The sequence below is a fragment of the Diabrotica virgifera genome, chromosome 3, assembly GCF_917563875.1.
Source record: "Diabrotica virgifera virgifera chromosome 3, PGI_DIABVI_V3a".
Classification (NCBI taxonomy): domain Eukaryota; kingdom Metazoa; phylum Arthropoda; class Insecta; order Coleoptera; family Chrysomelidae; genus Diabrotica; species Diabrotica virgifera.
The window spans coordinates 101,945,857-101,959,392 of NC_065445.1; the positions used below are offsets into that span (position 1 = coordinate 101,945,857).

At 31.6% G+C, this 13,536-nt stretch overlaps 1 protein-coding gene and 1 long non-coding RNA gene across 2 annotated transcripts in view; one reads left to right on the top strand and one right to left on the bottom strand.

Moving 5' to 3' along the window:
* Positions 1–1,632: 1,632 nt before the first annotated feature.
* Positions 1,633–3,776, top strand: LOC126881245 (uncharacterized). The gene is made up of 3 exons (XR_007696767.1): positions 1,633–2,288; positions 2,349–2,545; positions 2,608–3,776. It is a non-coding gene; the product is annotated as an uncharacterized LOC126881245 (long non-coding RNA).
* A 1,376-nt stretch (positions 3,777–5,152) lies between these two features.
* Positions 5,153–13,536, bottom strand: part of LOC126881236 (zinc finger protein 239-like) — a 65,651-nt gene continuing 57,267 nt past the window's right edge. Inside the window, exon 4 of the mRNA XM_050645382.1 lies at positions 5,153–9,905. Within this exon, the coding sequence (XP_050501339.1) occupies positions 8,638–9,905 (1,268 nt within the window). The 3' untranslated portion in view covers positions 5,153–8,637. The remainder of the gene's footprint in view (positions 9,906–13,536) is intronic.

A 13,536-nucleotide genomic window follows, 5' to 3' on the forward strand; every position in this document is an offset into this window, starting at 1 on the left:
GTTCATCCACCAACTTCACCTAAACTGAAGCAAATTCTACTAAACTAGCAAATACTTCAAAAGCGTAGTACATCCTTCTATGTATCTGGTAAATAGTAGCAGATGCTACGGAGGAAAGCAAATGCTTTGTAAGTGTAGCAAATTCTTCAAAAATGTAGTACGTACTTGAAGCATTAGCAGGTACTACGTTTTATGCATTCCACCCATCGTCTATCCTTAATTCAAATACTTCCATTTTCCGCGAAAATTTAACCTGAATTCATTATATACATTTAAAAATAAGTTATTTATAATTTACGTTACTAGAGAAAAAAAATTTACAACTTTAATTCTTAGACATAATTCAATGATTAGCTGCTTATTTGATTTCTGACAAATTTTATGTCTCTTCTTTCATTTTCCTACATATTTTCCTCTTCTTCTTCTTGTCTGGTACTACAACTCAAATAATTCATTTTTCTTCATATAATAGCACTTCTACAGTGTACATAATTCATCTTCATATACATATTTCATATAACAATCATATATCATTTATCTCATATATCATTTCATATAACATCATAATCATCACTTTATATACTAGCTCCGATACCTTCGTTTTACCTTAATGAAAGAGGTTTCACTCGGATGTCTTAGTTCTCCGCCAATATTAACCCGAATTTTCGCCCTGATCTGTACGCACCATTGAGGTGGTATAGTTAACTCAAAACACGAAATAGGTATTTTATGCGGTTCAAATTTTTCTACATATTTCATAACCTCAATCTCTTGCTTTGAGGCCATTGTTTATTCACGAATAATCATGAATAAAATAGGTACCCTTCAAAACACAGAGTGGGTTTCTAATAAGCTTTCAAGCTTCTATAAATCACTTAGTACCTTCCTAATTTGACAAGAGCAGTGGGTTTCTTATTGTCTCTAGTTGCCTCATAATATTTCATTCTTCTTCAAATTCCTTATCTCGACTCATCAGGTCGGTTCGTTAAACATATATCTCTTGCTTATAGCAATGTTTGTCTTAAAGCTCTTATATCAACGTATGCCATCACTAATCATTATTCAAAAAATATCATTTATCGCACAAAATTATTAATTCAGGTTCATATCATACAAAATTTAACACAAAATCGATGAAAATGTACTAAATATACTCAATAAATATCAATAATAAAACAACTGGCTAATAAAAATTCAAAGTATACATATTCGACACAAATTCACTTCAAAATTCAAAAATAGCATATGCAAAAGTTAGATAAAAATATTCAAAATCAGTTCATATCTCAAAATTCGATAGAAATTTTTGGAAAAAATTCGATATTCCATAAAATATTCAAAAATAACCGTACTAAAAATCGAAATCGGATAGAGATTTTTCAAATAAATTCAATAAAAATTCAATAATAACATATATAATAAACTTCGATAAAAATATTCAATCCAAAAATCACTTTATGTTTCAAAATTCATAGATATTCTTAAAAAAAACATCGATACTTCATAAATTATTCAAAAATTAGCAAAGATAAATATTCAATGTTCAATAATAATATGTAAAAAACGAGGGAAGCATTTTAAATAAAGATAGACTAAATTTCTTACTTACATTTTAACACTTGTGTCTTTTTTTCACTGGGTTCGGTTCCTGGGTCCTAGTCCATTTTTGCCATCTATACTTCCAAGCTGGTGCCGCCATCTTTGTTCCTTACAGAAGATTCTCCAATTAGTTTACAGGAACGCCATGTCGCAAATAGTGTGATGTTACTGTCTTCTAGGTCCAAACTAATTAAGGCCCGTATTTATAGTCGAGTCTCAAGACAGCGTCGATGCTCAAGACCGACCTTGAACCAACTTTGTGTTTTATAAACCGATCTCGAGACCCGACGCAGTCTTGGGAAGTGTAAAATGACAGGCGAATCTCAAGTCATCGATCGACCTTCCTCAAGACCGCGATTCTAACCTAACTTTGTTTGTTATTGTTTGAATTTTGAATATTTTTAATTCAGTTCCAACATATATTTTTTGTTTTTCTAATTACAATAAAAATGTATGAAGAAGTAAAAGCATTTTTAGAGTTTATTGATAATATTGGAGAAGAAAATCGCCCAGGAAGTATACAAAAGCGATATATTCAAGATAAAAATATAATCTAAAATACAATGGAGTATTACAATATTGAAATTCATCAGCGAATCAGCGCATTAACTTAAACAACAAAGGTTTTATGCTACTTATAGGAATATAACCAGTTTTTATAAGGAAGCCCACTTTCCAAAAATGTACAGGTACTGTAAAGACATACAATATATGTTATTCAGGCTCTTATGATGTAAATGAATTTGTAGGTACTAGAAGAGAAATTATGTATATTATTGTATTGTTCAACAAGAAGGTCATCAAGTTATTCAATATTTGATCTAAGAGCATTAAGAGTGAAATTGTGAAATGGAAAGAAGTGAAATTCCAGGATTATTAATAGGAATAGATGACAGTAGTGGGTATGCATGCAGACACTATCTACTTACCCCAGTATTACAGCCAGGTATTTATTGATAATTGCTAAATAAATAGTAGATTATTTAATAGACATAAATATCTTTTTAGGTAATGATCAAGAAAATAAGATATTTTTACCATAGTACTCATGTGAGAACAAGAAATGTAGAAAAGCTATTTGGAACCTGGAAAAGAGAGTTTCCTTGTCTTCAACAAGGTCTACAAACCAAATTATATACATGTCTTGCAATAATATGTGCTACAGCAGTACCTTATAATCTAGGTAAATAATGATCTGGTGGTAAATAGACATGTTAATGATGTGGAACAATCTCTAAATTTTTGGTGACATTTTTTTCAACAATGTTTTGCATGAGAATATATTATTGAATACCTACTCTTATTGTGTTTGATTTTTTTGTCGTATTATTTCTCAAAATGTCATCATGATCATTGTTCGACAACCCTTTTTGTTTGAGTTTTGGTCTCTTGAGGAATACAGCTCCATTCCAGTCTATTTCAGGATTTGTTCTTACAATTTTTTATTTTTAAAATATCAATGTCTTATTCTATTTGTTCCTTATATCTAATCTATAGTCTTTCTCTCGTTATATGTCCAGCTGACATTTGTGTGTTTATTTTGGAAAGTATTTCATATGCTTCCATCCTTCCTCTTAGAACGTGGTCCTATTTTGATGAATGTATATGGATCGTGGTATGCCCTGTATTGTTCAAAATTATATTTCATATGCTTCCATCCTTCCTCTTAGAACGTGGTCCTATTTTGATGAATGTATATGGATCGTGGTATGCCCTGTATAGTTCAAAATTATATTTCATATGCTTCCATCCTTCCTCTTAGAACGTGGTCCTATTTTGATGAATGTATATGGATCGTGGTATGCCCTATGCCCTGTATAGTTCAAAATTATATCTTCTCTGGTCTTCATATTTTAGATGCTATTTAGCCTGATTCTAGTGCTTTATCGTTATTTCCAGTGCTTTATCAATTTATCATCATTTATTTTACCTACCTGTCTACTGCTACTCTACTTTCACCATATATTTTTGGAATATAAATATATAGTAACCTTCTGTCTTTCTCTTGTTCAACTGGAATTTGTTTATTTATTCTGAGATTATTGAATTTATGAATATTATTGAATCTGTATTATGTTAGATATATTATTTTTTATTTTATTTCTTAATATGTATTTTTTATATTTTATTTTAAAATAAATGAGTATGAGTTTCCCTCTTCTTAAATAAGTATTTATTTGACAAACCTTTCCTTACCAAATATAAAATTAATTACACATCTGGACCTCGGAGGTAAACTACACTATGTCATTTCGAGCAACTGTATTTAGCATGTGTTTGCAACAAAGTTTAGAGCACTTAGGATGTTAATAAAAATCTGATATATCCCATAATTAGTTGAAAGACAATATGACTATATTTTAATGATAATATATAACCAATGTGTATAATCCAACTAATAAAAAAACACCATGTCGACATAGTGTAGATTACCTCCGAGGTCCAGGCGTGTAAACAGCAATACTTTGATGAGCACTCTAATAATCAGCAAAATAGCGCAAAAAATGGAAAACATATGTTGTGAAATAAAGAGATGTAAAATTATCTATAGGAACCTATAAATTTACATTACATAGTTTGTCACCTTTAGATGTGTGGGAGGAGTATGACAACTGTCACAGAGGTCTAAAGGTGGGAAATTATGTAATGTAATGTAAATTTATAGGTTCCTATTGATAATTGTACACCTCTAATAGTTTCATCTCCTTTTATTTCACAACGTACTATATGTTTCCATCTTTTGTGTCATTTTTCCAGTTAATAGCACGCTCATCACTGTATACCATTATTTATGCAGATGACATAGTCCTCTTAACAAGAAAAAAAGCTGAAGTTGTTTAGAAACTTGAGAGGTGAAGCAAGAAAATTGCATGTCTATAAATGAAACAAAAATAAAATATTAAGTGTATTGAAATGTGTGGAGAGATGAAATAGAATAAATTTTTCACACTAAAAACAGGAACAAAGGCATACAAAATTGAAAATATCAACAAATTCAAGTATTTAGGAGTGGCAATAATTGATAAATGGGAAGAAGAAAAAGAAATAGAAAAGATACTACTAAGAGTAAGCTATAGTATTTTTACTACAAAAACGTTATTACGTAGGTCAAAATTTTTGACGTAAGAGAACTGTCAAAACATTAGAATGTGACTTTTCATTATTGCCATGTTTATAATAAACACACAATAATGAAAAGTCACATTCTAATGTTTTGACAGTTCTCTTACGTCAAAAATGTTGACCTACGTAATAACGTTTTTGTAGTAAAAATACTATAGTAAGCAGATCGATGGTATATGATTGAAGTCAAAAATGTATGTAGGACAACTATAATGCAAAAATGTATTATGAAGCAGTTATTTTAAGTGGCATTGTATGCTTGTGGCACTTGAAACAATGAATAAGAAAGATGAAATGAAAATAGACATAGTACTGGTAGGGGCTGGCAGTTCTGAGTTAGGACTGGCAAAAAATAATAGATATGGAAAGTCAGGTGGCTAGGTCAACATTACTTGAATGTAAGAGCGACATGTAAGAGATTATTTTTGGAGAGAAAAAAAGAGAAAGACCATGAAAAGAGTTGTTCGAAGCAGTAAGGAGATTTGGATGATATAGAAGTGTAGAATTGGAGGAGGAGCGTTAATGTCCAGTAGAAATGGATAGGCTATATTTACTTTTGTGCTGTTATTTGGGTAAGATTAATATTTTATATCAATATTGTTGTTGCTTGATAAAAATTCTTCTAATAATTTAATTTTATCTGACTCATTCAGACATATATTTATACATTTTAGAGTAGATGACTTTAAAACAATATCGCCAATGAGTTGCATTCCTGGGACGATTTTATTAAAATATAGTTAATTCAATTACATAAAATCAACTTTAACTCAATAATATCCATCACAAAAAATTTATAGCATGTGATCTGTCTTTAAGAATTTAAACATTAAATAAATTTAATTTCAAACTTAAATTGAGGCTTATTCCCATGAAAACAGTAATTGCATTTTATACAAGTTCCACCTCTCATGGTTTCTTCTTTGTTGTTAGTCAGATGAAGAATATAAACATAGAAGAAAGCTTACACCATTAATAAAAAGGCAGGTAATACTAGGAAGTACCAGAGTTTTATTTGCTTTGCTTTCTCTCATAAGAAATAAACCATTACTCCCAACCAAGAATAAAGTAATATCACAGTATTCTGTTATACTGGGGTAATATCAAAGAATATATTTATACTTTCCTTTAATATGCAATCCTTTACCACAAAGAAAAGAAATCCTTTCTCATAATGGAAACAAATTATGAGAGGTCATTAACCTTTGAAAAAATAGCATGTAAGATTTAGAAAAAATAAAAATGTAAACTTTCAATCAATAAAATAAACTTTATTTAACTGAAAACATTTTAATAATCTATGTATGTATTTTCAAAAAACAAATTAAATATAAAAACATTGCAAAGATATTTAACTTGACGATTGACAGTTTTTAGTTGGTGTTCTATGTCAAAGTTGCTTAAAATCCATAATTTTCCAGCCTCGAGATCAATCTTGGCCGAGATTAGCCGAAGACTCGTTTATAAAACAGAACGTGGTCTTGAGCTCGACGTTGCCGTAAGATCGTCTTGGCTGAGACCGATCTCGAGATCAGTCTTGAGTACTGACTATAAATACGGAGCTAAGACTCTCTATCTTGGTTCAAATACATTATATTTACAATCACCTTCATCAACGATTAACCATAACAATGTGTTTACATATAACAGTAACGACCTGCCTTCACATTACCTACTTAAATAATGACTACTACAAATAATAATATCCATATCATCGGGCGTTCACTTACTTATATATAGGATGAACTATTGCAACCTCACGCGCCGGCCTTGGTCAAGGGCGGACGATTAATGATATGCTTTACTTTTTTTTATTACTCCAATTTATTTAACAATCTGTTCCGTTAGGAACAATCAGTTAAAGTTATGACTTTCTTAGGCTATGACATGTAGGTAAGAATTCCAATGAAAACTTTTCTTTCTAAATTATCAACAAATGTATAGATAGTACTACTAGTAAAATAAAGTAACACTTAAAATACATAGTTCTAATTTATCTAAAATCTATTTGGTAAGCCAGTTGGTTTATAACGCTTTAGTCTGCGAACTTCACCCTCCGTGTTTAGTAATTCACTCGCGAAATCATTTGGATGCGCACTAAGTCTTTCTTCATACTTTTCACTGTATTTTCTGATTTCTTCTTTGTTGCTGGGAACTTTCAGGTCTCTCTCTATTATTGCGTTGGGGACGTACCATGGAGCGTTTACTATGGTTCTTAATGCCTTATTTTGAAAACGTTGTATAATTTCCAAGTAGAGTTGCTGGCTGAGCCCCATAGCTGTATGCCATAGGTCCATATGAGTTTTTGTATACTACTAATTTATTTTCGATTGACATTCTTGAATGTCTGCCCAGAATCCAGTACATTTGTTGAAGTTTGAGTCCAAGTTGCTTTCTTTTGGTGAAGATGTGCTTTCTCCATGTTAGTCTTTTATCTAGATGTATGCCCAGGTATTTGGTTGTATCTACTTGTACTAATTGTTTATGTATACCGGTGGACAGCTCTCTCTTCGCATGGTAAATGTCATGTGGGTCGATTTTGTTTCATTAGCTTTAAGTTTCCATTTTTTTAACCATTTTTCTATTTTATTTAAGTGTGCTTGTAAGTTATGCGAAGCTCTTTGGGGGTCTGTGTGAGATGCGATAATACTTGTGTCATCCGCGAATGTTGCGACTGTTGTCAATGTAGTTGTAGGTAAGTCAGCAGTAAATAACAGGTATCGAGTACACTACCTTGTGGGACACCGGATTTTATTTTAAATAGTTCCGAGGGAGCATCTTGTTGTTTTACTAATGAAAAGCGATCTGTCAGATACGATTTAATAATTAAATAATATTGATACGGAAGATTTTTTTTCAGCTTATGGAGGAGTCCTGTATGCCACACTTTGTCGAATGCTTAGCTGATATCTAGAAAAGCTGCACTGCAGTACCTCTTGTTTTCTAAATCATTGCTGATTTGTTTGACTATACGATGTTTGTTCTATTGTTCCATGTTTGCTACGAAAACCAAATTGGTGTTTTGGAATTAGTCTTGTTTCTTCTATTATTGGTTCTAATCGACGTAGAAACATTTTTTCAAATAGCTTAGATATTATAGGTAAGAGACTAATGGGTCTATATGAGTTCAGTTCTTTGGGGTCTTTTCCTGGTTTTTGTAACATTATGATCTCTGCTACTTTCCACTGATTGGGAAAATGTACATACGTAAGTATTGCATTAAATATATGTTATTGATATGATTGTTTTCTTAGTTACGTTTTGCAGGATTTTTCCAGTGACGAGGTCATAACCAGGAGCCCTTTTTTGGCTTCATTTCATTCATGATTACCATTCGGATTTCTTTAGGTTTAAATTTTTTGATTGAAAGATCCATTTGAAAAGGTATATCAAGAAAATTTAAGATTTCATTATTATCTTCGTCGTTTTGGTCCATGTTGTAAGGTTTAATGACGTTGCTTAGGTGTTCAGCAAAGGCCTTTGCCTTTTCTCTCTATCTTGGTTCAAATACATTATATTTACAATCACCTCCATCAACGATTAACCATAACAATGTGTTTACATATAACAGTAACGACCTGCCTTCACATTACCTACTTAAATAATGACTACTACAAATAATAATATCCATATCATCGGGCGTTCACTTACTTATATATAGGATATTATAATACCACATCGGAAACCCAAATAATTGACCGCGTTAGGTTGAAAATTTGTGGAACAATCATTCTTTAAATAAAAATATTTCACTTTTTTCCGAGGGCCACAAAAAAATGTCCAATGGGCCGAATGCGGCCCGCACTTTGCCCACCCCTGGAATGTACCATACCTGGCAACCTTTATAATTTGCAGGATGTGTTCCTCCACATGTGGAGGAGAAGCATTTCTGAATTTGAAAATGTCATAAGGTTTTCATACAGTGTGCATCCTCAAATGCTTTTTAAAATAATTTGATCGAGAAAACTGTTTTAAACAAATTTCACACTTGTAAGGTTTCTCTCCAGTGTGCACTCTCAAATGTGATTTTAAATTAATTGCCTGAGCAAATTGCTTAGAACAAATTTCACACTTATAAGGTTTTTCTCCAGAATGTGATCTCACATGTTCTTTCAAAGCTCTTACAGTAATACACTGCTTTAAACAAATTTCACACTTGTAAAGATTTTCTCCAGTGTGCATTCTCAGATGCGGTTTTAAAGAACCTATCGCTGTAAACTGTTTTAAACAAATTTCACACTTATACGGTTTCTCTCCAGTGTGCACTCTCAAATGTGTTCTCAAATCATTTACCTGAGTAAAATGTTTAAAACAAATTTTACACTGATTTTCTCCAATGTGTGATCTCATAATAATATGTTTTTTGAAAGTACTTGCCATTGAAAATGGTTTTAAACAAATTTCACACTTGTAAGGTTTCTCTCCAGTGTGCATTCTCAAATGTGATTTTAAATTAATTGCCTGAGCAAATTGCTTAGAACAAATTTCACACTTATAAGGTTTTTCTCCAGAATGTGATCTCACATGTTTTTTCAAAGCACTAGCAGTAATACACTGCTTAAAACAAATTTTACACTGAATTTCTCCAATGTGTGACCTCATATTAATATGTTTTTTCAAATTACTTGCCATCGAAAATTGTTTAAAACAAATTTCACACTTGTAAGGTTTCTCTCCAGTGTGCACTCTCATATGTTGTTTCAAATGGCCTACATGGGAAAACAGCTTAAAACAAATTTCACACTCGTGCGGTTTCTCTCCACTGTGTAATCGCTTATGCAGTATATTAACTGGGCGAGCAAATTGCTTAAAACAAATTTCGCACTTGTATGGTTTTTTTCCAGTATGAACATGTAAATGTTCAGTTAAATAATCTTTTCGTGCAAACTGTTTAGAACAAATTTCGCACCTGTAAGGTGTTTCTCCAGTGTGCACTCTCATATGATGTTTGAAAGTGCTTGCCTGAGAAAAATATTTAAAACAAATTTCACACTTGTAAGGTTTCTCTTTAGTGTGAAGCCTCAAATGTCTTTTTAAACTACTTGCAATAGTAAACTGCTTAAAACAAATTTTACACTTTAATTTCTTTTCCCCATCAGGTTGACTCGCACGTTGCTCTTTATTACTTTTACGTACCGATATTGTTTCCATAACTTTCAAAGAAATCTCCTCTTCAATAAAATCTAAAACAAAAACAAGAGACTTTAAACATACAATTGGTAAACAAGAGAATGGAAATGCTATCGCAATGCAATAGCACAGTATTAAAAACAAACACTAGTTACACTCTCGTCGGCGCCTTTGAAGTTTTTGAAGCCTCGTTTTGTGGAGGCAGTCATCTGAAATGAAAAGTTACGACCGGACTCTCAATGAAAAATCTTTCTGGTAATCAGAATTACTAAAAGGCCCATTGTAGGGCTTACGGTTAGAAATATTAGAGGAATTAAATAGGTAAAATATATTATCAAATCTTTGAATGATCTCAGCTGATCTCACTCGGCTGTCTTTACGTAAAATTTAAGTCTATTGTGAACGCTGCATAAAATTATGTACAAATTACGGTTTACGAAATTATAACGGTTTACGTTCATCTTATGGTTACGTCCATTGTCAGTTACGTGATGATTACGTTAAATTTACGACAAATTTCAACGAATACGTAACTCGGTGATTTATGACGGGAAAAAAACGTATTTCAGTGCCAAATCATTCACCTATATATTAATGCTTCCTTTATACATGTTTGTCATTAGAATAATATAAAATCATAATGATGAATATAGTACATGTTTTTTATAATAGTTGTGAATGTCGGCTAAATCGCAAATGTACGTTTATTTCACGTAATAATCACGAAACAGAAATAACTTCCTTTGGTTAAATTTTGAGAAATATTTTGGAAAACAAAATTTTACAACGGTGTTGGTTAAATACGTATCGCTTGAATTTTACTCACTGTATTTTATGGACGCCTAAAAATTAGATGTATTTCACGTAAAAGTAATGAAAATAATACCAATATTTAAACAAAACTTTATGATTTCGCTTTTAAGATCATTTGGCATAACTATTTCAATCCAACCTTGATTTGAAGCTATTTTTACTATTTTTTTCTTTAAAAATATCACAGGAGCTAAAATGATGTTGAGTCTAATTTTCAAATCGCGCGCGGTGATGACGTACTACCAAGCCTTTCTCCACCTTTAAATACCATCACGTGACTAACATAGTCGGTTTGAAAACTAAATTAATCGATTTATCGAATAACACGTTTCGATAGGATTATTTTTCTTATATTATTCTGGTATTGAAATAGATTTTTAGTAAGACCAATTAGTTAATAGTAGAAGAAATTTTAAAACAAAAAGAAAATATGTAATACTAATTTAAAGTAAGTAGAACAGTTTAACTTTAATTTAAAAATAATCGATTTTTATAATCGATGATCATAACCTCTAAAATCAGCTATCAGCTTCTCACAATTCTCACAACAAAAAGTGAAACGTGAAGTGCTTTCTTTCCCTCGTTTTATTTTAGGCGGGTTTATTTATAATAATGTCTTTCGTATTAATGTTTACATCACTGCTCGAGGGTTGAAGTGCCGATGGTGCAATTAGAAAAAACAAGAAGTGTCCTCGAAATAAAAATTGACCTGTGTTGTGTTTGCATATTTTATAATGTGTCTTTAGGTCGGTACCATTTTTGGTGCATTATCTTGTATAATAATTTTACAAGATAAATGTTTTTAAAGTCTCTAAATTCTACTAAATAAATACATTGCTAATACTTTATATTATGCTTGTTTTATTTATATCATATTATATGAGGATAATAATTACGTGAATCATAATTAAGGTCGAATTATTTACGTGAACCGAGGACGTATCTTTCACGTGAAAACTAATATATACGTTCCCTAAAAATATGTTAATCAACACGTGTTTGCAACGTGAATTTCCCGAAACATTTTATTGCTATTTAAGGTAAATAGCACGTCTATTGAAGACGAGTTATTCACGTAATTTAAAGACGAATTTCCAATGTGACATTCCAACGAAATTTTCACGTGAAATTCACGTAAGCAATTTACGTATATTGGTGACAAATGTACCCAAAATTCACGTCTTTAACACGTCGGTCTGTTTGCTGGGAATTCATGGTCAAAAAGTCGAACCATATTAAACGAGATCATATTAGACTAGACTATTAGACATTCGTAATATTCACACAATACACATAAGAACTAAAACTACTCGAAACTACCGGAATTTTTTTTATATCGTCGTTGTATCCGTTTATTTAATTGTAATTATATTTTGTTTGTATAACCGGACTGCACTTAAAATAATCAGTTCATTTTTGAAGTTGTTCTTTTTTATTTCAATAAATCATTCTAACAAGTGTTAAGTTTTTCATCACCTGATGCTAGCTTACACAGGGTAAATGCGAAGATACAATTCCGCCTTCTACCAGATTTTCTAGTTATTTATATTTAACGCGGAATCTAAAACTACGTTCTCGGGGGGACGTACCCCCCTGTTCGTTACTCATAATTCGAAAAGCCAGTCAGTGCAAGTTTTATAAATAAACAATATATAAAAAAGAAAAATAAAAAAATTATCAAATTACGTCTATAAAAGAGGAAGAAAAATATTCAATAGATTAAACGAATGCTCAACTTACCCAGACAAAACAATATGGGGTAGGTACGTTAGTATACTTAGAAAAGACCTCGTAATCGTAGTATTCGAAGCTAAGCGCTGTTCACACCACCACGCACAAACGATACGTCCGAGACAGTTTGTGTAAAATGGTCAGATAACAGGTGGCAGACATTTTGATCTGTTAGATACACCACGCCCGATTACTTAATATTCTAGCAATTGCAAATATTGTGTTTTGTGTAAATTGTGAGTATAGTAATATCGTTATTATTATGCGTGTTTACATACAGTCGGATGCTCAACTTACCCAGACAAAACAATATGGGGTAGGTACGTTAGTATACTTAGAAAAGACCTCGTAATCGTAGTATTCGAAGCTAAGCTCTGTTCACACCACCACGCACGAACGATACGTCCGAGACAGTTTGTGTAAAATGGTCAGATAAGCAGGTGGCAGACATTTTGATCTCTTAGATACACCACGCCCGATTACTTAATATTCTAGCAATTGCAAATATTGTGTTTTGTGTAAATTGTGAGTACCTATAGTAATATCGTTATTATTATGCGTGTTTACATACAGTGGGAAAAATGAAATATTACCCATAAACGATCACATCAATCACTTATTTTGTATTTGCTGTTTTTTTCGATAACAAACGTTTGTTGTTTGTTATTTATAGAAAAATACAGCAAATACAAAATAAGTGATTGATATGATCGTTCATAGGTAATTTTTCATTTTTCATTGTATTAGAACATTTGCCTAGAAGAGGTCAAATTAGTATTTGTACATATTTGTATTAGAACATTTGCCTAGAAGAGGTCAAATTAGTAGTTGAGATCAATTTGATTTACAGGAAAGGCTAAAGAAATTCAGACCTACATGTGCCGGCGAAAACTCAACCAGAAGTTGATGAACCACCACAGAAACTGGTATCAGACGATTATCTAGACATGAGTGTAAAAAATGTCAAACATCACTTTGTCTGCAACACGCAAATTTTGTATGTGCGATTTGTTTGATTAATCCTATTCAACCTAACAAATAACAAGAATAATCTTGCAATTAGTTTTTTGCTTTTTAACTATTTTCAATTTATCGTATACATGCTAACTTCGTGTTATGGAATAAAAAATACGTCTAAGG